This window comes from Chamaea fasciata, unplaced genomic scaffold, assembly GCF_029207755.1.
Source record: "Chamaea fasciata isolate MVZ Bird 193981 ecotype frontalis unplaced genomic scaffold, bChaFas1.0.hap1 SCAF_6, whole genome shotgun sequence".
Classification (NCBI taxonomy): domain Eukaryota; kingdom Metazoa; phylum Chordata; class Aves; order Passeriformes; family Sylviidae; genus Chamaea; species Chamaea fasciata.
The window spans coordinates 68,316,021-68,340,267 of NW_027094091.1; the positions used below are offsets into that span (position 1 = coordinate 68,316,021).

Here is a 24,247-nt window from a genome sequence, read left to right on the forward strand (position 1 = left end):
CGGCTGGACCCCACGGGGCGGCAGCACGCTACGGAAGAACGCCAAAGCGCATGCGCCTCGCCGGGGGCGCTGTTTTGCCCTTAGACATCACGTGACGCAGGGCGCCAATCCCCCACTCCGCATGCTCACCGCTGTTTCCGCTGCCGCCCCCGATGGTCACGTGACACGCGGCAATCTGTATAGCCAGCGCGCGTGCGCAACGCTGCCCGCCGCAGCACCGCATTCTCTCCGGCAGGTGTCCCCATAAACCTCGCGGGTCAGTGCGCATGCGCCGTCTTCCTGCTGCAGTACCGCTTTTCGGCCAGCAGGCGCCAGCAGCGAGTCGCCCCGGAGTGTCGGCGGGACGGAGGCGGGGGCACCCCAGCGGCCCCGGGGCCGAGCGGAGCGGTGCTCAGGGCATAAAGGAGGAGAACATCAGACCCCAACCAACATACTCACACCCATGACTGTCTCGAAAACTGCTGGAAAGAAATTAAACTATTTCTCACCTTTTCAGTGCTCCCAGCCCAGTCGGAGCGCTAGAGAAATAAGTATCTCCCTGTCTCCCAAGAACTTTTCTAGGTGAAAGCGCTGGAAAATGCGACTTTGCACAGCGTGTTTTCCCCTGCTGTAGGAACAAGAGCACAGGTAGACGCAGCTCTCAGCACTCTCCATATGCAAGTCTGGGCTCCTTTGCAAACTGTCTCTGCCATGTGGTTTTCTCCAGGAAAAAAAATCAAAGAATTGCTCACAGCAATTTGGAGAAAAAAATAACACAAAGGGAAGTAAAGAATAAAATATTGCTGTAAGAGCCTTTGAGATTTGTTGGACTGGATTTGGAACAGAGCATTAATTCCCTGCAGTGCAAGTATACAACCACCTCCAAAACAAAGCACAGACTGTCAGGTGGGGTCTGACAGCACCGCTTTGACAAACTTCACTGTCATTTTTTGTTTCAGTGACTTTTCCAATCAAACTCTGAAGCTGACAAACCTGGAGCGTCCCCAACACTGCATCTGGCTGCTATGGAACAACAGGATACTCCCAGAGGTGACTGCAATCCCAGGGATGACCTCCCACACTGCACAGACACACCTCTGGAGCTCGTGTGTGGGGTGGCAGTGACACAGCAGCAAATTCCCACCATCTGGTGGCACAACAGAGAGACAAGGACCAGCAATGCCCAAAGGAGGTGGAAGTTTACCTTCAGCTCACTGTGAGGCAGCATCACCACTTTCCACTGCCGCCACATCCAGCGGGGAAGTCTCAAGGGAGCATATAAAATCACAGGATGCAACAAAGTGCAGCATCTGTCACCCTGATCCTGTTGCAGCTCAGTATTGAGGCCCAAACACCACACCTATGGGGTAAACACTGACCTGACCTGGGTCAGTCTTAAACACAGCCCTAATTCTGACCAACAACACGGTCCCAGAGGTTTCCTGCTCAAGGCTGAGAGGAGTCTGACATGATGTTAGTAAAGAACCTTTGCTGAGAGCAGTCATCACCCCAGTCCTTCAGGCTTCAGAAGATTTTGTAGTGAGCAGTCCTAAATTCTAATCCTTAATCTAAATTTCTAACAGTTTTTGTTAGAAAAATAGCGGACAGTACATCATAGAACAGAATTAAAAGACTCCACAAGGAATAACAGGTTATTTTTCATGAATAACAGAAGTTTGTTTTTCTGCTCATCTGTCTAGGACTGTAGGACCAAATCTTTGCAATTGACACAAAATGGAGTAATTATTAAGGCTTAAACCTCTCAAACATTGTTGTTTCTTGGAGAACTGTGTCAGCACTGAGCTACTCCCCTGTGCCCAGATGGTAAAATTCAAGATAATAAAAAGTGATTTATCTTCTCCCTCTCTGACCCATTGTCTTGGGTTTTGTAACCAAAAAAAGTTTATTCTACTCCATCTGTTGAAACCTGGTTAGGGAGATTTATTTTTTTTTCTTTATCTGTTGTAACTCCAGAAGGGAGGGCTAACTGCCTTCTCTGATAACAAGCCAGCTGTTAAAAGCGGGTGGGGCATTGTTTCTTATCTCTGTTCAGCCTTCCACTACCCCCATGAGGATATCTTCTGTTAATGGGCCATTAAAGCTCACCAATGACATGACACATTACATCATCCCATTGTGAGATGCTCTACCCAGGGAGTAGGAGCCAGACCATTTCTACCTAGATAAAAAGGAGCCACAAGTGTCACCAGACATCCAGTGTTCCCATGGGGCTCCCAAAAGAAGACCAGACCCATCTCTGGACCCTTTTCTCCACAGCACCATCTCTGCTTTCAACAAGACCACATCTGCCACTCCAGGAGAGCTTACTTTTGGACTGTTTCCAACACCCTGACCAACAGGGTGTCAGGCTGTATTTCTGACTCTGTCAGGGTTTTCTAGGATTTCTTGTTTGTTTGCTTATTTTTCTGTACTACGACATTTGTATTTTTTAATATCTCTACTAAAGAATTGCTATACCTATTCCCAAAATCTTTCCCTGACAGCCTTTTAATTGCAAATGTATAATAATTTGGAAGAGAAGAGAAGAAGGCTTAAAATCCAAAGGAAACTCCAATCTTCCCTGGCAGATACCTGTCTTATCTAAACCAAGACACCCATAACCAAAGCAGCCATGTAAAACAACACAGACTATTCAAGCCCCACCCCGAATTTCAAGCTGAAATCACACTGCTTCCTTAACGAGAGCACACAAAACTCATTAAAGCCAGAGATGAGGTTACAGACCAGAAAAAGAACCAAGAGATGTGCTCTGCTTCGATACACTCTCTGATTGATAATTCCAAAGGAAATTCCCCACTGATCACAAGCAATCACCTATAACTTCCTCATGGAATCATTACTGCCATTCTGTGGAAGTGTTTCAAACATCCATGGAGGGTTCAGGGGCTCGGTTGGGTTGTTTATGGCTCATCCTGACAGGCCAACTCTAACCAGCCTCATCACTGCTGCACCCCCAGCTTCAGGGAACTACTGATAGAGTTCATAAATACTTCCCTTCCCTGCAACTCAGTCCTTTACTGCACATCCCCTGAGCAGATTCACTCCATCCTTTCTTCCCAACAGCACCTCTCCAGCACAAATCCCACTTCTCACAGACAAACCAAACAGACATCTACTACAGCTTAGGTGTTTGGTTAGAAAGTAATATTCTTAGTACATCAGGCTACCTGATTAAAACACATACATGCATTGATGGTCAGCGAGGGGAAGCTTTTCAGTGGAGAAAATAGCCATTAAGCCACTTTGATATATGTTCAGAAAAAGCACAATTAGCACCAAATCCTAAGACCCTTTGTGAGGAATCCAGCCCTCCTTGGGACACCCAACACAGCAGATATTGAAAAAGTAAGGAAAAACTCAAGCTTGTAGCAGGAAAAATTAGACAACTCTCTCCAATTTCTGGTAAAACCTCTTAATCTTTCACCTGCTAACCCCACTGCTTTGATTTTATCTAGAAAAACAAAGCCGAAACAAAAAAGACCACACAGCCTAACCTAGGTCACAGGTTATGAAAGATACTCCAAGTCAAGTGAGGAAACTTAGCAAACACCAAGTTTTAAAGAAACGCCAAGTATTTCAACATGCTGCCTGTGCCACCTGTGCAGCTCCCTGGATGACCAAAAGGCAGCAAGTGGCCTCAGATCCCATTCATTGTCTGGTTGCTCTCACCACATCCTCACCCTGGAAAGGGAGGGGGAAGCCGGCAGCTGGTTCTGGTGCCCAGGTGGAACAAACCAGCTTGAGAGCCGCTGGCATCTTTCCGAGGTGACTGACAGAGTGACAGAATGTGCGTCCGCAAGCCCTTGCAGGAGAGGTACTGGGGTGGATTAAAAGTTCTTGCTGTATGATGTTATTCTGTGTAGCCCCAAAGGATTCACAGCTCCAGAAGAAGCTTAAATCAAAACAATCAGCGTGCAGGGAGAACCAGATGAAGAGGCCTCTCAGTGGTAAGGTGTTCTCAGGAAAAAAAAAAAAAAAAAAAAGAAGAGAAATTTCAGCCCTGCTTCTTTGCATAGGCAGGAATCCAACCTTGTGTCACTGCACAGAGACATGTAACATCAAAGAAGATGGAAAAGCTCAAGGGGAAAGCTACACACTGCCTTTCAATATTCTACAACAGCGCTCTATTTCTGCCAAGCACTTTTTTTGTTTTCCTATCCAGACCAAGTGCATGGACTGAATTTAAGGACATTTGAGCATGCTTGAAAGGCCTTTACAGAAAATAAAGTACGTCACGAGAGACATTAATAACCCAGACCCTGAGCTCCACACATCATGTCACTGTCCTGCAAGGGTTTTTCCTTTGATAGCTTGGGTCCCAAACACAAAATCAGAGAGTTCTGTGATCAGAGCAAGCAATCTGGACAGGAATTCTCCAACCATATGCAACTCAAAGCGGGGTGAAAAAGGAGCCCTCAGAGTAGGCACATGCTTCCATCCCTGTGCACAAAATACCCCCACCTTCCACTCCCTGACACTACTGCCAAAACGCAGTAGCCAAGGAAAAAAAAATGACCAAGGAGAAGCCTGCAGGATTCATAGTGTGCTGCAGAAGAGCGAGCCTGAAGTTAGCAGCTAGAAAAGCACAGTGAAAATGAGCACCAAGTTTCTCGGCAGCAGCAAAAGCAAAACTGCAGGGAATGGCAGATGAAAAAGGAAAAGGCTACAGGAACAAATTAGAAGAGGAAAAGAATACATAATCCAGCTGTCAAGTCAAAGCAAATGCATTTATTCTCATCTCTTGTACTCAATTGACAATGATAAAAGACACTTAAAAATCAGTTTCTCAGTAGCATCTTTTTTAACTACTTCCACAGTGAGATGGCAATTTGGATGGGGGGGGGAACCCCCTCTTGCAGGCTGGCAGCCTGCTTTGGGGCAGAAAAACACCGATTTGGGAGGAAGTGGAACTATGAATAGGAACCTCCAGATATGTCTAGTGGTGTTGAAGGAACTGAGCAGCACTGGCTACAGCAACTTTGCAAAGATGTGGCCTGGCTTGGGTGCCAGCTCCCTGATGACAAGAGTGCCAACACACCACGTAGCCCTCTCTACACAGAATACTGAGGGCCCTGCCAGCCTCAAGCACACCTGCCCTCCAACCCAGTCAGGATCTGTACAGCCAAACCAGGGGAATGCTTTGGAGGTAGCCTTGGCAGATGTTTGTGAAAGGCATGAGCTCATGACAGAGCCCTGCTAAGGCCACTCGTCACCATGCAGGGGCCCACGCTCGGACGTCATGGGACCAGCCCTTCTCCCTTGGCTTCAGCACAGGAAAGTGTTTCAGCTCGGAACAACTGCTCTGCACAAGACTGCAGGCCTTGAACTGCTTTTGTTTTTCCTTCATGCACAACAACCCAAATTCAGTGCTCTCAGGGTGTGAGTTCGTGTGGCACCTTTGGTGGAAGGAGCTGGAAGATATTGGTGCAGTTACTGGACCATCCGTGGGCTGTGCCCTGAGGCACAACGATCCAAAAAGAAAAAAGTCCAATTCTTTTGAAACCATTTCTCTTTTGTAAGTATTTAGCTCATCTTAGCTAGAGTTTACACTTTCTTCACAGCTGTCTTGTCCAAAAGAGCCCTGAACCAGCAGACCATGAACTGCAGGAATCCACAGGCAAATCCATTTCCCAGATTCCAGTTTCATTTGCTTGAGGATTCATAAGAAAAAGACAAACCACCCCTCTAGAAAGGAAGTGGTTAAACACATTTGATTCATTTATGCCAAATATTTTCCCCAAACTATAAAGAAAAAAAGGTAAAAAATGACAACAAATTAATTCTTATGTTATTATGGTAACACACCTCCAGGTGAGAAAACATTTCTGCCAGCCTAACAAATCCCGTCTACAGTACAAAGGTAACCAAACACACCTAAGCCTCTTAAAAAGATACTTTACGTTGTATTAGGAATGGTAAGGAATAACATTTGGAATTATGAAAAATTGCTTAGGTTCTCTACTTTCAGGGATGACTTTCAGGCCCAGTGAACTGAGTGGTCCCCAGATACAAACACATGCCCCTCCAAATTTGGTACTAATACCTATGGGCAGCCGCTATGCTTTTTCAGAAGCCTGTGTCGTAGCCTGTGTAGCCAAGGCTGGAAATGCATGCAGGCTTTCCATGTCACATCTAGATTTGCCTGGAAGCACAGGGACACACACACCCCCCCACTGCTTTGCCAGTCAGGAATGGTGTTGCCCAGCAACTTGCCCCTCACTGCACCACTTTGAAATACATTAAGAAGCCAGGGGAATAAACAAACCACAAAATAAAGGGCTTAGTGCAGCATCATCTTAAAATTCTGCCCAGTGACAGAGAGAAAGGAGAAATGCTGTTCTTCCACTTTTCCCAGTTGTGAACCAAGCAGTTTGAAACAGCCAACATCATCCCCAGCTGCAGCCATGGCAGGCTCCCTCCTTGCTTCAGCCTTGCCCTGACTTCTGAAGGGCCAGGGGCACCAACAACCCAAAAGTATCAGCACCCACACCCACTACTAGCACTGACACCTTCATGTTCTATCTTCGGCCAAATAACTTCAGGGATGTTTTTGCTTTCCTGACAGTCTTGGCCGATTTAATTCCCTTTTATTGAAGCAACAGACACCCTGTATTGCCCTAGAGTAAGAGCCCCTCTGGCACAAGAGCCCAAGAGAAGACTGCAGGGAAGAATCCAACAGCAAATTGAAATCCCAGATATGCAACCAAGGCCTGCTTTTGGCAGGTTTCTTTTTGCATTTGGGACACAAGAAAGACCTTTAGACCATAAGCACAGATGTGAAACCCCCACACTGGTGATTTGGCTTTAAATTTGTTGCACTTCATGTTACAGGCATAGAAATGCTTTGGGATTTGGTGTTTCTTGCACCCCCAGTCACTGAAACAATTTAAAAGAATGAACTGCAGAGTCCTGAAGCTCAAATATTCAGATTCAATTTTGGTGGTATCACTTGACATAACAAAATCCAATGCAATGTGTAGAAAATGAAAAGCAACATTTTCTCCCTCACTTTTCATTTTCTAGTTTAGGGGTCTTCCTAAAAACAGGATAAGAAAAAACAGAAGAAACAAAGTGCAAGACCTACCATTAACAAGCGTGCCAAAACACCTGCTTTCTCTGTGTTTTGTAAACAGAACAGGTTTTCATTAGAACTGATTACTTTCCTAAGAATCTAAATTTATATGTGTAAAAATGTATCCAGTAGGGGCAGGTGTTTCTGAGCCCACACCTTCCAGGTAAAGGATCAGAGGAAGACTGGCACAGAAGAATCCAGAAGTACCAGTGAGAGGTTCAAGCTGACTGTATTTGGTAGGAACATTCAAAACCAAAGTGCTCTGCAGCTGCCTCAAGCCTGGAGATCATGGAAACAAAACAAGCTGCACCTCGTGCTTCATTTTCTGCCCTCTCTGATCAAAGGAGAACCACATTACACAAAAATAACACAGAAGATGGTAACACCAGTCCAGTGCCCCCAGGATGGCTGGCACCAGGTTCATTCCCTTCTCTGGCTGATGGAAATTAAATCCAGGTGTTCTGGGATTTAAGGAACAAAGCCCAGTTTCCCACTTGCTGTTCTACTCCCAGCCGCATTTGCACAGCAGGAATATCACTGGGCTCCTGTCACCTGGTGTATGAACCAAAGCAGCAGCCATCTCTGTCCCTTCTCAGGCAGCAACCTGACCAGTCAGCCTCACGCTCCTCCCAGCTCAAAAAATCTCCAGGCCATCAAAAATTTGGTGTTTTACACCCAAAACAGGCCCCTATCAGAGGCCAAATACCCCACGCTGCGTTCCCAAGCATCTCGTAACACTCTTGTGTTCCAGGGACATGGCCGTAACACCCCTGCACAGGGACAGGCAGCAGCACCTCTAACACTGGCCCCATGCCCTGCATGGAAACAACAGCCTCTCGTCCAGGGAAAAGCCTTATCAAGGCCAGTTCCAGCTCCGTTTTGGGGGGTTTCTGCCTCCATCACACGCTGCTTATCCTGCTCAGCAGAGGTGACCTGGGATGCGGATCCTGGGTGGAGGGCAACCAGAGAGCTGGCTACACCACACGATGCACCAGACCATGAGGCACAGAGATCTAGGTTCCCTGAATCCTAAACATCCTCCCTGTTCCACCCACTGCCCCTTATCCTGTGGGTGGCACTGAGCAGAGACTTCTCAGCATGGAGTCATGGCATGGGTTGGGTTGTAAGAGCCCTCAAGAAATGCCCCCTCACAGCTACAGAAACCATGCCAGGGAGCAGAGCAGTACCACAGACACCTGTTTGAGGTGCACAGCAGACTTGTGTGGGACTTGTCATAGAAGGGACAACAGAAGCCAAACCAGAAAGAGAAAACAACCTTGAGCTCATTTAGGGATGTCCTAATAAAGTTAAAATGTTATTTCCAATTCACCTCTGCCAAGGAAAATAAAATGGAAGCCTGGCTTCAAATCCCTTCATTTCAGATCCTGAAAAAACACACGTACTGTCAAAATAGATGGCATATTATGCTTCTGTCTCTCAAAGTCAGCAGCTCACTGGGGTTTATTATCTTTCCTAGTTCTCACCCCCCAAAAAAGCCTCAGACAAGGTATCTGATGGTGCCTTCCTTCTTTTTTTTGGCAGGCGGAAAGCAGAAAGCATTTTGAGGAAATTACTCTTACTTCTCTTCTCCCCATCTACCTTCCCTTGACTTCATACGTGATGCCTAGACCTGAAAAGTTTCATCCTGCTTCATCAAGAATGCAAAAGATGAAATAAGAACACTGCCTCCAGCCTTCCTGAATGCATCTCCTGCCATAGGTACTCATTTTGACCATCTGTAAAGGAAGTGCCACCATTGCTTCCCAGCCTGGGCCTTACCTGCCAATGCTCTGTAACTAAACGAGAGACATTCAGAAGGCAGAGGAAAGGATGCAGAGAGAGCCACACCACCAGATGAGAGAAAATAGTGGCCCTCTGGTCCAAAGCAGCTTTGCAAGATGCGTAATTCAGAGCTGCTCTGAAGCTAGCTTTTCAAATATCCGTCAGGATGAGCCTTCCTGCGCACAAGGGAAGAGGTTTAGCTCCCAAGAAAGCCCTGTTACATTTAAAACACAACTACAAAAGGTCTTCTCTGGTGGAGACCTTGAGATCAATCCCCACCCTTTGCTCACATTCGCTCTGCCCCAACTCGCCTACTGAATTCTGCATTGCTGATGTTTTCCTATGGAGCAACCCTACAAATAACATGGGAATTACGGAAGCCTACAGCAAACAGCAGCTGTACAGCAGCCACTGGCTCACAGGGGAGCAGAAAGGCAGCCCAGGCACTCTCTGCTGTGGTTGATGGGGTTTTTTCGCCTTTTCTGGGAAACGGCACTGGAAGCTGCTGTTGTGCCAGACCAAAGGTGAACACAATTCCTCAGGCAAATGAGGCCTGGCTGGAGCCTCATTGTGATGAATACTCGCTACTTGCAGGTATTTCCAAAGCCATTAAACACAAGTTCTTTTACCAAAGAGAACACAAGATGTCACTTACCAGCTAACCCTCTCTGTTTGGACTCAAGCAACCCCTTCCTGGATGTACGACCCAAGTCCTGTGTCCCAGCTGTGGACTAAAAGACTCCCATTATTTTCCTTGGATATGTTGAAGGACAGATTAGACAGCACTTGGAGCAAGTGGTCTAGTGGAAGTTGTTCCTGCTCATGGCAAAGGGGTGGAATGAGATGATCTGTAAGGTCATTTTCAAGCAAAACCATTCTGCGATTCTATGAAGAGTCAATTCTTCATATTAGAAAAAAATAAATTTAAAAAGGCATTAAAAAAAAAAAAGTCAATTTTTGCCTGAACTAGGAGCCTGAAATGGGATAGCACATGAGGTATGGCAATAGCAGAACTATGCAGCACATGTGTTCCTGGCCCACAAATGCTACCAAAGACACTTGACACATGCTATTAAATTATTCCATAATCATCTCACTACACCAAAAAAAGGGAAAAATTCCGCAGGACAACCAAGCTGCTCAGTGGCTCTACCGTTCACTAACTATGCTGACAAAGTAAGTGGTATAAAAATGTTTTTTAGCTCCTCATAGCAAGGTCCCCCCCAACTACTACTTTTGGTAGTTGTTAATTTATTTTCCTCAAGAGGCCAGAAAAGCACACAAGTAAGCGTTTGAAGATGTACACACCAGGGAAACAGAGTGGAGAAAGGGCAAGAACAAAAAATCAGAGGGAACCAGACACGAGAGATGATAATACGTGACTGCAAAGCCCAGAATTCCCAAGGCAGACTCAGTCTTCACAGCAAGTGCACGCTGCGACAAGTGTGAGAAGGCAAAGCTCAAAATAAAAGCCTAAACCCAAAAATTGCATAAGCTCTGCCTGAACTGCCCTTGCCAGAGACTTTTGGGGAACACATCAATACAAAGCTCAAAGACTTTTTCAAGGCAAGTTAAACATCCCGCATAAAGGAGCGGGAACACACGGTAACAATATCCACAGTAAATCATCTCAGGTTTACCTGCAAACACAGAAGGACCGTTTACCTTGCAAACACAGCCATGGTAACACACTCCGCAAAAGCATCACATCCCTTCTGACAGTATACACAGTCAAACAGACACTTGGCCTTCCCATGAGCCACGCCCATCAGTTCCCCGGAGCCTGAAGCATCGGAAAACACTCATTTCGGGGCTACAGCTTCGGAAGGACGACGCAGGTAACCCCCTTACCTCTGGGGAGCCGTCCCCGCCGCAACACGTGCCCGGAGCGGCGGATGCCCGGCTCCTTCCCCTGCCGCCCCACGGCCGCGCTGTGCCACGGGGCGACACCGGGGACGCCCACCCAGGCACCGGTAGCTGCAGGAGAGCGACAAGGGATTCCCTCCACGCGGCTCACGCCAAGCAACCCAGCCGCCGCTCCTGCCTTCCAGCCGGGCACCGGTGGCTGCTCCCTGGGAGTACACCCGCAAGCGATCGACCCTGCCCTCCGAGTGTGGGACAGAAAGCCTGCGGGCATCCCTCTCTCCAAACAGTTTCCTCCAAGCAGTGTGCGCTGGCGCTTCAAAGGTCCAGATTCCAGCATTTGGGAGCCTTTGTCACTGTGATGCAGCTTGTTCAAGCAGATGCATCCCTGGGAGCGATTCAGCGCCAAAATAGTACTCCATAAGCACTGCACAGGATCTCCCTCGCATTTCTGGTTGAAAACAGGGCCAGTACCAGCAAAAGGCTGTCATTGCCCACCCGAGCCAGCCCCAATGTCAGATCACCTCACGCCTCGGGACAGATGTTTGCGCCAAACTACTTGACTCTCGGCCAAAGGGGACACACATCAGCAGCAAACACCCCAAAAGCCAGAGCTGCGCACGGAACAGGCTGGCCGGGAGAGCCGCTCCCTGGCTCCGGGTGACCCCCGGCTCGGCGGCTCTTCTCGGGCTGACCCAGAAAGGCTCAGCCCCGCTGTGCCCGCCCAGTGCCCCTCAGTGCTCCCCGGCCACCGGCTGTCGACGGGCTCCAGCCCTTCTTGGGGCTGTCAGGGTCTGCACCTCCTTTCCCTCTCTCCTGGGGACTGGCGGAGCCGCCGGGCTGATCGTTCCCCAGGAAAGTGGGGAGATGCCGACAACCCCCGCACGGAACGGGCACTAAGGGCTGCTCAGAGAGCCCGGCCATGCCCGGGAGCCGAGCCCCAGCCCGGCAGCCCCCGGAGCTTTCCCCCCTGCGGGTACGGCCGCGCCCGCGGCTCCTCTGCGAGGGCCGGGCCCGCCCGCGGGGAGAATGGGAGGGATCTTCTGGGTTCCTTTCGGTGGTAGGGTTTGGGGGCAGGGGGGCTGCGCACACCCTGCCGTGGTCACAGCCCCACCCCAACTCTCCCGGAGACCCCTGAGGCACCGTAAGGGACCCTTCAACTCTTACATTTGTTCACTTCTCTTTTCTCACCTGCCCAAGCTTGCCAGCTTTGTACAAAATCCTCTTCCTCTCACTCCTGCTAAAGGATGCTCCTTCCAAGCCATGCATTCAGGAGTGCAGGACACACACAAATCCTTTTGAGGGATCTGGAACAAGACATACACCCCTGGCAGGGGTGACTGTAGGGTGGAAAAGGATGGGAAGGCTTTTTTCCTCTCAGAATTTCAACAAATATCTCCAAAATCAGGAATCTGGGGGACACTCTGCTGTACTCCTTGCATCCCCTTCCTCAGCTCCACGTGGATTTGTGCCTCCTCTAAAGGCGGCAATTGTCTGGAAAGGAACTTGGGAATCATCTTTAGCTTCTTCAGTTTCTGGCTTGTTTTCCCCAGTACCACAACAGTATCTCTGAGGTGGCTGAAAAGAAAAACAGAAAAAATGCCCCCAAAAAATCAATTTAAAGTTTAAATTTAAAAGAAATACTAACCATATTCTCAGGCCTTTAGTCCCCTGCTGCTGAGCAAGCCCAGTGAATTCTCTTAAAGCAGGGTGTCCAACAGGGACAGGGAGTGTCTGCTGGATTCCCTGACCCTGCTCTCCCTGCTAGGGCTGCTTGCTCCCTGGCACAGACCTCTTTGTTTCAATAGCATGACTATATTTTAATTATTACCCCCACAGCAAAGCATCATCTTTTCGAGTTTTTTTCCCCATGGAAGAATTTTCTGTAAAAAAAGATTAAACCAATACCTTTTTTCCTCTGAGGCGATGCGGTGGAATAAAGACCAGCACATTCCCTTCTCCCTTACCTGCCCAGGGAGCTCCACACACCTGCCTGGGCTGGGGCACCACCTGCAAAGGTTCTGATTCCGTTAGCTCGCTGAGATGAATTAAGCACTAATTACTTGGATTTCATCTGTGCACAGTCAGACAGTCTGGCTGGAGCTGACGGGGAGTGCAGGACACCCCTGTTCACCTGAGCCTGCCATGACCCAGGTCCAAACAGCTGCCCCAGAGGAGCCATAGGGAGGGACACCCCAGGACACCAGTTTGGGGGACATAGCAAAGGGAGCACACACATCCCTTCAGTTCTGCTCCACCGCATCACCGACACCGTGCTAGCCAACCCCAATCTAACAAACACGTGGAGCAGCCAGTTTTGCAACACTCTTTTTTTTTTTTCCTTCAGGGAAAGAAAAGAAGGCATAGACAAGGCAAGAGATCACACAATCAGGTTATAAAATGAAACACAGCTATTTTATTCCAGCATCCTCATCCATCCTCATACGTGGAGCAGGCATGTCTGGCCAGGAGCTGCCAGAAGGATGACAAAGGCAAAGAACCACTATTCCAATGGAAACAGCCATTTGTACCATAATCAGATGAGGAAAGAAGGCTAATTATTTCTGCTGGACGCTGGTAGGGCTCAGGTCCTGAGGGGTTTTGCCAACCTGAGCCCACCTGGGCTCCTATTAAGGCTTCACCGGTGAGGTTCAATGCTACCAGTGCCTGTACATACAGCAACACTGCTAAACACTGATTACAAACTTCATATGCACAACTATTCCACAGATCACACCACGATGGAGAAACAATTCAACATCAGGGCCATCAGGCAACCTGGGGGCAGGGGGGTGGGGAAACACTCCCAAAGGGACAAGCAGCTGTAACAGCATTTATTGCCACATCATCACACTCACTGTAAAATAAAAACCTTGCTCCCTGCCTCTGTAAGTGTATTAAGAGTGATAAAGTAAATCAGCAGCAAAAACTGTTGGATGAAACCAGTGGGCACCTGGGGGCTACAGGCATCCCTATCCTGTGGGGATACCTGTGGAGGGACTCCTCCAGGGAGCAGGACTGCCCCGGCACCATGGCAGAGGTATTTTAAAGCAGGCATCGAATCCGTACCTGGATGGACAGGAAGAGACTCGCTCCTCCCGCTGTCCAGGGAAGAACGGGAGAGACCACCGGGAGTGGGCTGGAAACAGCCACCCATCCAAAGTCTGCAACCCTCACAAAATATATACACACATCTATTATTGCCAACAAAGAGTTTGAAGACCACCTCGCACCACAGCTAAGGCGAGTGAATTTGCAGGGCTTGGTCTCTTTTATTTGTGGAAGGGAAGAGCTGGCTTCTTAGAGAAGGGAAAGGGACAGACCTGGGTATAAGGTGCCTGAGGTATGGTCAGAGGAAAAAGTGCAGCAAGAAGGAGATGCAAGAAAAACAAAAGCGCTTGGCTCTGAACATCTCTCTCGTATGAAAATGATTGTCAAAGGAGTCACTAGTGAAAATAAGGTAAGAAAATATGTTCGCTATAGAGGTGCCTTTCTAGTTCTTTCAACAACTGAACACTAACCCGAGGTCCATCCAGTGCTTTCAGTTCACCACAGGAATTCTCTTTGGCAAACCCGAGCTGCTTATCCCACCACACGCCTCTGGGGACGCCGCCCAGCTTGTGCGGTTAAGAGAAGACCTGGAGCCCGGCAGGGCCACCTGGGAGCTTCCCCTTGTCCATCTGCAGAGGGAGACACGGGTCTCCCGCGGGGTCAGGCCCCAACAGCTCCCCGGTGCCCGGTCTCTCCAGCGCCAGCACCCCCGCCGTGGGCACTACCCAAAGCGGAACTTCAGCCGGTACTTGACAGGGCCGGGGTTCTTCCGAGGCGGGGATGGGGCAACCTTGGGCTTCGGCGGCGGGGGCTTCTTCTCGGGGAGGGCAACGGTGAAGGCGAGCTCCGGGGGCTGCGGCTGCCAGAAGCGGGGCAGGAAGTGCGTGGAGACGTGCTGGGGCCGAGCGCGGGGGCTGCAGCCCCGCTTGGCTTTGCCCCGCTTGTTGAGGGCCACGTACCACTGGCGCCCCGAGCGCGGGCTGCGGTGCACGGCCGAGGCGTAGGTGTTGTAGCTGTTCTCCTGGAAGCGCTCCCGGAAATGGCAGTCCACCGTGAAGCGGGCCTGCAGGGACAGAGGAGACACCGCTCGCAAAGGCCAGGTGGTACCTGTCCCTCACCCCCAGTGCTTGCCAGTTTGGCTGTCTCCCAAATCCAGGCCCTAAGGAGTGGGGCACCAACACTGCAGGTGCCAAGAACCTGCTTGGAAAACCCCCAGTGCAGATATTTCAGGAGCTGCTTGCCACCCAGGTTTGGGCTTTCTTGGGAAAAAAAAAGCTTGAGCTGCCCCAGGAGTGCCCTTCCCTCCTGTCCCCTCCTGCCCCAGCAGTGCCCTTCTCTCCAAAAAAAAGCACTCCAAAACAAGACAGTAGAGCCTAGCACTCCACCTATGTGCCCACGGCCCTGGGACCCCTGGCTATAGCTTCTGGCAGCGCCTCCCAAATCTGCCACACTTTAACCTGATGGTGGGCATTGTACCTGGTGCCCTAAAAGCTTCCCCAGCTCAATTTCACAGCAACACCTCCAAACCACTGACATGGAGGAGATGCTGAGCTCTCCAACTTTGCAACCAGTGACTGAGAACAAGACCCAACCCCCAGCAGGGCTTTGTAACCACTAGAAAAGTGTTTGAAAGCCCAAATTTAAACCAAAAAAGTTGAGCCTCACAGCACAAGCGACAGAGCCCACAACCTGCCATGTACATTTTTCCCCATAGTACTTGGAATTAGGTCTTCTTTAGCTTGCTGCTTCCGAGGGACATTGCCTCCCTGGCTCATTTTTGCTCTCCCTGTCTTTTATACACCCTCCCTGCTGTTTCCCCCACACACAGGCCTTCACCTTCCCCAGCAAGGCTTTGCTGACTCTTGGTGCTCCCTGAAGCCCCAGTGCACATGGCAGTCCTCAGGCAGGACGTCCCACAGGTGAAGGGAAGTGCATCAACAGCTGCCCCACCGTGATCCTGTCAGACTTCCCCACATCCCGGCCTCTCTGCTCATCACTGCACTGCTCCAGTCTGGAAAAGCCATTTTTTCCTGCATAGGGCAGGCGGGAAGCCACAGTATGTGGCTGGCATTGGATTTGCTCTGCAGAGCTCCAGAGACAATCACCAAGAGCAGTCCTGAAGTCAATTAAATTTCAGAATCCAGTTGAGCAGAGATTTGCCCCAGTGAGTAATGCAGATTTGTTGCAGCTCCCGGAAAAGGAGAATTACCTGGGCAAATCTGTCCCCTGGGGTCCATGCTGGACAGGCACAACACCCCTCCCACCCACTCTGTGCTAAAAATGGACAAACAGGAGAGCAAGGATTTATCAACGAGGAAAAAGCCATCTGTGCACGCAACTGATAATTGCTGGGATAACTGTCATTTTCTGAAGCTGGTGCCTCTAAAAATGAACCACTCAGTAATTTAATTAAGCTGGCATAAAAAATAAGAAAAGAAAGAGGAGGAGAATGTCTGTAAAACACCAAGCTGGGATGGAGCTGAGCCCGAGAGTGAGTTTTGAAGGAGCCCAAATTCCTGCAGGAATGACTTGTGCCTGTGGTTCAGCATGAAGTCCCCAGCCTGACTCCCATATCAAAGTGCTGCCCTGAGTGACGGGCACAGGACATGCTTTGTACTGCTCAGAACTCATTAGGCTATGAAATAACTTCAATCCTGCCAGCACAGGAAAGAACAACAGATGCCCGGTTTGCATTATTGGCATTGTTTAGTCCAGCAATCTTTAGACATTTGGGTCAAGTTTCTACAAATTAGCGGCTTTCACCCGAACAGGGCATCATGTGTCCTCACCCCTGCCCTGACCCTCCTGACTGAGGTCCCTCTCTGGCCCTGCCCTTTGTGTGTCAACAATTAACCATGCACTAACAAAGCTTGATTTAATTTCTGCCTGTGCCAGGGCATAAATCAAGGCTTCAGCTCTGATAAGAGGCCCATTGTACACCAGAAGGGAAGGCTCCGGAGGGCCGGCAATCGTGCGCTGCCTGTTTCCCTCTCCTCTCCATCCTTTCCCTCTCCTGCTCTGCCCCTCTGCTCTCACCTCATGTTCTCCTTCATGGAACCATTCCCCTTTTCCCCTAGGCACCATTCATGCTCCTACTTTATTTTTCAAAATAAGCAAGTACATGCTCATCCTTTAAGAATCAACAGGCTTCAGGAGCAACACTCCAAAAAGACTTAAAGGGAGAGAGAGGTGAGTTCATAAATCTCCCTGGAAGTGGTCTGCAGTCTCAGGCAGTGCAAGCACATCAGTGACATCTGCTCTGGGACCAGGAGGTTTTTCTTGGAACTGCAGGATGGTCAACCACTTTTTCGCTTTCCTCAGCCATCAGCCCTGACGGGCTTCTCTGGGAACCACCCTCAGGAATGAGATGCTGCCTTAAAAATGCCCTTCTTGGGGTGGCATATGTATTACACACCTTTCCAAGGCACTGACTTTTGTGTAAGCACAGGAGTTCACTGTGTTTGTTTAAATGAACTCTGGAACTGGCAACAAGAAACAGGGAAGCAATATCCCGAGGTTGAAACATGCAGTGAAATCAACTTAGGCATTCATTCCACACAGAAAGCTGGAAAAAACCTAATGAGACCTGCAGGAAACCTCGGCCTTCGGGAGAACATCCTGCAAAGAAAATTTACCAGGACTTTTCCACTCTAGCTGCAACATACCTGCACAGTCTGGACCTCACCTGCCCGAGCCTCTCCAGGGTTCTCTGTCTCCAAGGGCAAAGCCAGCCCGAGCCCCGGGGCTGCCGGCGCTACACGTGCTGCTCGCCGGGAGACATTTGGCTAAACCCTTCTCTGCGATCTGCCGCAGAAGTGGCTAAAAATAACCTAGCCGTGCTCAAAGAACAGGCTCTGCTGATGCAAGTACCCTACTGCACACAAAAAGGCCTGCTTTGCATGGTTAAAATGCACTAAGTAGGAAGGTGGGCTTTGGGGGACTTCAGCTCCACCTGTCCCCTCTCTGTCTGCACGGCACTGGTGCCGCCAGCGTGGAGCCAGCCCAGCAGCCCGAGGGGCTGTCACGCCAGGGCCCTGCCTGGGACCGTGGCTGTGCTGACACGTGGAGGTGTCACAAAGCCTTCAGTAAGCAATACATACTGATAAGGGGTGGGGGGGTGGGGTGGGTTTTACTTACACTTGCATGGAGTTTTCCTTTTTTTGACATCGCTAAAAATTTGTTGCTGAAAACTCCTCGTATTCCTACAATCCCCTGAGACACAGCAAATATTTCCAAAATACCTAGGATGACAGAAATCCCAAAATAAGTCACAGTTCTTTCCACATCAGTGTGACAGAGAAAAAATGAATACAACTTGGTCTGATAGATTTGCATTTCCTCTCCCACATCCCTGCTCCTCATCTGCCTGGCTCCACCCAGCTCCTCCTCCATCCCTCTGCCTCACAGAGAGGCCTCTATCCACTCTGGGATGGATACAGGGTGGTGACTGGGACTTGGGTGGGTTTTTTTAAGTTCCGTTTTGGGGTACAATTCCTGGCTGGGCTGTGGCAGAACAAGTTAACCCCTGGGGAAACCTCTCCCAAGGGTGTGAAAAGTCCTCTGTACCTACATCAGCTTGCCGGGATCAGAGTTACCCATCCTCATCCTGCAGACACAGAATTCAGCAAGTCAGTATCACACAAGCCAGAGGGGACTGGAGGTACTGCAGGTACTCCCTCACACCCCATCCTCTCAGCAGAGCTTGGGGGATGTAGCACTGTGCAACCCAGCCATAGAAAAAATGGGAGTTTTCTGAGCATGAAGGGGGTTCTGGACCCTGACAGGGAATGTAGGACCTGTGACTCATCTGACAGAGGAACTGCAACCTCCAAGCATCCCTCAGCAACAGCACCAAAACGTCATCTCCCCAAGTGGAGAGATGTGGCATGGGGTAACTCGAGCAGAGGGCTGGGTGTCCCCCCAGCCCCTGCCAGCTGGGGGGGGCAGCACCATGTCCCCAGTGTACCCTCTACACCCTGGGGAACTGGCAGTGCTGCCCAGCTGCAGCCCCAGGGGCTCTGCAGCCCCCGCCCCAGAGGAAGGAGCCGGTAGAGCATCTCGCCTGGCCCCCAAAGGGCTGTGGGATTAACATGCCAGGAGCAAACACAAAGCCATGTTAAATCCTCCAAGGCTGGGTATCAGATCACCACTTCCCATGTTTATTTTAAGGGGGAAGCACATCGCCCTGAGGCACCCAAGTCCCAGCACCAAGGGCCTGGGGGGGCACTTTTAGGGGGTTATGGGCTGCCACACCCCTCATCCCATGTGCCACAAGCCATGAGGGTCTGCAGCCCCACTGCTGCAAGGCAACTACCTTGTCAGACACCTGGCTCTTCTCAAGGGCACCCCAAAATCTCCTGCCTTTTGTGGGGTGGCCCTGCTACTGTGGCAGACATACTCCTCTTTATTGGGGTTGCCCACGGTGAAACCCTATTTCCCAGGGGCCAAAGCTGGGGTTACCCTGCCAAAAGCCAATTTCTTCTTCCTGAGGGCCTCCTCACCACAACACCCCAGCACAGCTCCCCCTCACCAGCACATGTCCCCAGCCAGGGCTGGCCCTGCTCTGACATGCAGAGCTGGTGTCGCTGTGGCTTTTCCGGGGGGATATCTCAGGTTAAGGAGGAAGGAACCACACATATTTCAGGTCTTTGCAGGACAGCTGTAGCACCAAACTTCTGCCAGCCCTTCCAGACCCGTCTCCCAAAACAGCCGTGGCATGGCTGCCCCGTTTCCCTATCCATCCTCTAAACCCCTCCAGGTCACGTGCCTGCTGTGCCCATGAAGCCCTGAGCAGAGCTCCTGGGCTCCCAGCATTCCTGCCCGGGGAATTGTTCTCCCTCATGGGGTCAAGGCACAGTCTGGGCCCCGAATTCTTTGGTCCTGGGCAGATGTGGCGGCTGCTCCGTGAACGCTCCCAACAGCTGAGCCACGCACGCTGCCAGGGTCACCTCGGGCCCAAGCCCTTGGGCTCTTAAAGTGATTTTTCATCCCCACCTGCCATTTCATTCCCTCTAGCAGGATATCATGGCAACTCCGACCAGAGGATAAGCCATGAGTTAGCACAGCTTTCTCTCAGGGGAACGTCAGCCTCAGTCCTATTTTTAAACTGAATATATCCTATCACTGTGCTGGGAGAATGAGAATGCAGAGAGAGGGATAGAAAAGTCCCACAGGGAAGGGACCAAAAAGGGGCAGCATCTTCTCCCCCAGGTGCCTGGCAAGGGGCTATGGTGGGAGTAGACTTCATGCTCTCACACCATCCCCACGGACTCACTTCCTTGGGCCGGGCGACCCCCCAGGTGGCACTTCCCAGAGGGAGACAGGCAGCTCTCACGGAGCCCGCAGAATATAGTCCCCCCGGCACCCCAAATGCCCCTTCCCGGGCCCGCCAGAGCTGCAGCTCACCCCAGGTGAGGGCGACAGGAGCGAGGGGCTCTGTCATCCCCCGCGGGGGTGGGAAGACCGCAAGGATAGGGATGCTCAGCCCCACTACCCCGGCTCGGGCGCAGCAGCCCCCCAGACCTCCTGTTCCCCACTCACTGAGCGGACTCGCGTCGTGGGCGCCGTCCACGCGGCCGTCGGGGTGCAGCTGGAGGTGGAAGCCGATGCCCACCCGGCAGTATAGCCGGCCCCGCCGCCGATCCGGGCGGCTCCGCGGGAAGCGGCTCGGCCCCGCCGCCGCCGGGGAGGAGGAAGAGGAGGAGGAAGACGCAGGGGCGTTACGGCCCCGCTGCGCCCCGCCGGGCACCTGCTCTCGCCGGGCGCGGGCGGGCAGGGCGAGGAGGAGGAGGAGGAGGAGGAAGGACGGGCTCATGCTGCCGGCGGGCGGGAGGAGGGAGGGAGGGCGCCGCATCCCGCTCCGCTCCGAGCCCTGGAGCGGGGGACCGAGCACGGGGGGAGCCGGGCTGCCCCTCCCCGCTATTTATAACCGGGTGGCGGCCCCGCACCTGTGCCCGGCCCCACGCCCCCCACGACCCACCCCCCGCGGCAGATGCGGGGCTCGGGCTGCATCTATCTGGGAATTAACTTGTCCTCCTCGCCGGGACGAGGCCACGGGGCTGCGGGACTCTGGGGACAGGCTCGAGTTGCAGCCCCCCGCCTGGGGTTCGGGGGGTGACACGGCAGCTGCACGCCCAGCCCAGCCTCGGGCAAGGGGCTTGGGACAACCCCCCGAACGACAAAGCCGCTCTCCCTCACTCGCGGGGCCAGGCTTGGCCCCAAGAGCAGCCCTTGGGGATAACAGGGCGTCCCCATCACGAACCCCCAATGGCATCTCACAGCCTGCAGGAAAGCAGGCTTGTCGGTCCACAACATCCTCCTCGGTTCCCCGGCAGGGGGTACACGGCCCCCAGCCTCCCGCCACCGTCAGGGTGACCCGCACACCTGCCAGGTGCCCCTCAGCACCAGCGCCCGCGTCCCTTCCCGAACACAAAGACAACGACTGAACAGCACCGCGGGGCAGGAGGAGACCCCGCAGCAACAACTCATCCACCCCCCTGGCACAACTCCACATGGATTATGCTTTTCTCAGCTCCTAGGGTCTCTCCTGTCCCTCAAAGCCACTGGGGAAACCTCACTTCTACAAAAGCCAATGCGGGCGCGGCCCCAACTCCGCCCCTCTCTCTGTACGCTCGGTACTCCTGCCAACCGGTGTTGTACCCTAAATCCCACCTAGGAACCGCCCCTCAGCCATCCCAGGGGTGCTTCTGGCTGGCGGGCTCATCCAGGCCACGCGCCCAGGGATCGGGTTCGGCAGGAAGGAGGCAGAGCCGGTGGCACGTCGGAGGGTGACCTTCGCCTCCCAAGGAAGCTGAAGGTCAGGGGCACAGAAAGGGACACGCACTTAAGGAGCTGTATCCAGCCTGGTTGACACCTGGCACAGTCTGGTGTGAGCAGATGATCTCACAGCGTTGCTGCAATTTCAAACCATTTCTCACATATATATATCCACAGAGCTATATGCACATGCATTATATATAGACATGTATACATAGACAGCCCTATATATAGACACACATACCTGAAGGAAGGTCAGGGCGCTCAAATCTTGTTTACTTCTCCCAGCTGTAGTGGTTAGCCTCGCAAAATCCATGACTTCCACTTACCCACCTCCTCTTGAATTACACACACATACTGATTCCAAATCCAGATCCATGAGGAGGATGAGGACCTGCAGGACTCCTTAACCTCTCAAGTGGTGTTTGCACAAGACTTTCTCTATCAGCACAGCTGAGGAAGGCACAGCCACCTTGCTCCAGGAGGATTTCTTCTTGAGCATCTTGGTGTAAAGGCTGCAGCTGGTACAGGATCATGGCAGCAAAATCCCGGTTCTCCATCTGGGTCAGCAGACCAGAAACCACTTCTGCCACTGACAGTTAAAGATGAATGCAAGAAAGTTTACAGTTCCCATCCTGGGGGTGTCTGGGCACAGCCAGCAGTCCAGGAGTAGAAAGGAGACACCTGCATGCCCAGGTCAGAGATACTCACCATTAGAAAAGATTCTGAGCCCAGAGGTTCACCAGCAAGTCCAGCCTCCCTAACTTCGACCCTATTGTCCACCTTCATAATTTCCAAATGCAGTTCTGGTACCACCCTGGTTGCCAGGCATCCTCTGCTCACTCACACTTCTCTTTTTCTCCTCCAGTGAAGAATTCCCAGAGAATTCAAACTCCCGAGGGGCGTGGCCATCAAGAAGGCAACAACCAGCCAGGTGGGGTTGCCCAGGCTGGTGTCCAAGACCTACTTTTGGAGGGAACCCCACTGCAGTGCAAGTTCCTGACCCTTTCTGGGGGGCACAGCGAGGCAGCAGAGCCTGTGGGTCACTCATTCCCTGTACTCCTCTTTTCTGTGTTGTGGAATGGGACAACTGCAGGATTGCGTCGCCCTTCTCTGGGGACTCCCTTGTCCCCATCAGAGCAATACCCAACCACCTTCACTGTGGAGAAATGAGTCACACAAGTCCCTGTGGCACACGGTGCATTTTCATCTTCACTGTGAAACTCTGAGAGCTCACAAGCAGTGTTTTGGGCAGGGCCTGGATGGTTTTGGGTGCTTTCTAGTTTTTCACCTGCATAACACATCAATTTTAAATACTCCAGGTGCTCCTGTAGCACAACACAAAAAGAGCCCCCCAAAATACCAACATAAAAACAAACCAAACACGAGGTTTAAATCTATATAAATAAGTAGACGTAATAGTGAACTTCCTGGAGCAATTGTGTATAATTGCCTTTGGCAGTAGCAAGCCTCACACACACCAGCAGTTATGGAAGCTTAATGCTGATGTTATGTTATTTAAATTATTCAGGGCTCAGTTACAGAGAGAACTCAGCAAATGGTGAGGATAAGCTGGGTTTCAAGTGTAAAATTCCCCATTTGAAGATGAGAAAGACTCTTATGAGCCTGTTTGATCTGCTGCAGAGCACTGGGCCTACAAGTTGCATGGCAGGAGCACTCCCCCCTCCCAACATCATCCTGGTGCTATTTAATTGCCACTTAAAAATAAGCGAGGCAAAGCACGAGGAGACACAAGACCAGTGAGAAGAGACTGGGGGAAAAAAAAAAAGAAAACAAAAAAAACAAACACCAAAACCATACAAAAAAGCCAAAAAACAACAACAACAAAAAACAACCCTTTGCAATGAGGATGTGCCTGAAGGAGACTCACCGCAGTGGAATGGAGGTGACTGGTCCCCAGGCCATCCTGCAAGTCTCTCTGGAAGTGCCCCTACCCCCAAAAGAATGAGAACTGTGGCTGCTTGAGGAGCTTTGCAAAACCAAACATGTTACCAGGAGAATATGCATTAGAACAGGTCAATTTAATTAAGATGATTGACCTCATCTTATTTAAGATGATTATTACCTTCAGGTGCTGTGGGGAGCACACGTGCAAGCGGTCAACATGCCCCCATGGGCATGAATGTCACCAAGATCACTCAGAAGCCATGTCACAAGCCTGGATAAGGAAATGAATTCTAACAAGTGAAAAGCAGTATCTCTTTGAATAAAGCTCAGAGCATGCCAGGCATTTTCCAGCATTCTACAGGACAACACTATATCTCACAGAAACTTCCCCCCTCTGTTTTGGTTTTTGTGTGTATTCGTTTTAAAGCCACCATCAACACATTCTGTACTGGGTCAGTTCTTTTCCCACTCCAAATCAGACCTTAGCAGCAGGGAAAGTAGAGGAGAAATACTGTAGAGCTCATATGGTTTTCAAAACAAGGGAACTATTTCAGCCTTTCCTAGATACCCACAGCTGAACAATGCACTTTCAAGAGCTGGGTATTGCAATGAAATCCTAATAGCTGATTTTCTAATTTTAACCAATTAGAGGCTGACTAGAGATAGACATCGTACAAAGAGGAGCTCAGCCTCCTCGCAACAATGGCAGCACACAGTGCCAGCAGCCGGGCAGCAGATCTCCATCTGTCCAGCACGCTGCTCAGCATCTTCATGTGCAGCAGAAAATTCAAAACA

At 51.0% G+C, this 24,247-nt stretch overlaps 1 protein-coding gene across 8 annotated transcripts; it reads right to left on the minus strand.

Annotated features, from left to right (window-relative positions):
• Nucleotides 1-13,878: 13,878 nt before the first annotated feature.
• FGF5 (fibroblast growth factor 5) lies at nucleotides 13,879-23,549 on the minus strand. 8 transcript variants are annotated; one of them, XM_066185053.1, is made up of 5 exons: nucleotides 23,436-23,549; nucleotides 22,256-22,835; nucleotides 22,017-22,136; nucleotides 17,906-18,009; nucleotides 13,879-14,831 (listed from the first exon to the last, which is right to left on the minus strand). In XM_066185053.1, exons 3-5 carry the CDS (start codon nucleotides 22,102-22,104, stop codon nucleotides 14,490-14,492), a joined length of 534 nt encoding a protein of 177 aa, XP_066041150.1. In that variant the 5' UTR covers nucleotides 22,105-22,136; nucleotides 22,256-22,835; nucleotides 23,436-23,549; the 3' UTR covers nucleotides 13,879-14,489. The 8 variants fall into 8 exon arrangements, with proteins under 8 accessions (XP_066041150.1, XP_066041151.1, XP_066041152.1 ...); XM_066185054.1 differs by having other exon boundaries at nucleotides 22,256-22,872; XM_066185055.1 differs by lacking the exon at nucleotides 22,256-22,835.
• Between the last annotated feature and the right edge of the window lie 698 nt (nucleotides 23,550-24,247).

What these genes read in the sequence shown, in the direction of transcription:
- FGF5 (XM_066185050.1), bottom strand. Translation starts at nt 20,621, where the DNA reads ATGCGGCGCCCTCCCTCCCTCCTCCCGCCCGCCGGCAGCATGAGCCCG. An exon ending in CCACGACGCGAGTCCGCTCA is followed by an intron (nt 18,010 to 20,308) that starts GTGAGTGGGGAA and finishes CTGTCATCCTAG; the next exon opens with GTATTTTGGAAATATTTGCT. An exon ending in AAGGAAAACTCCATGCAAGT is followed by an intron (nt 14,832 to 17,905) that starts GTAAGTAAAACC and finishes CTGTCCCTGCAG; the next exon opens with GCCCGCTTCACGGTGGACTG.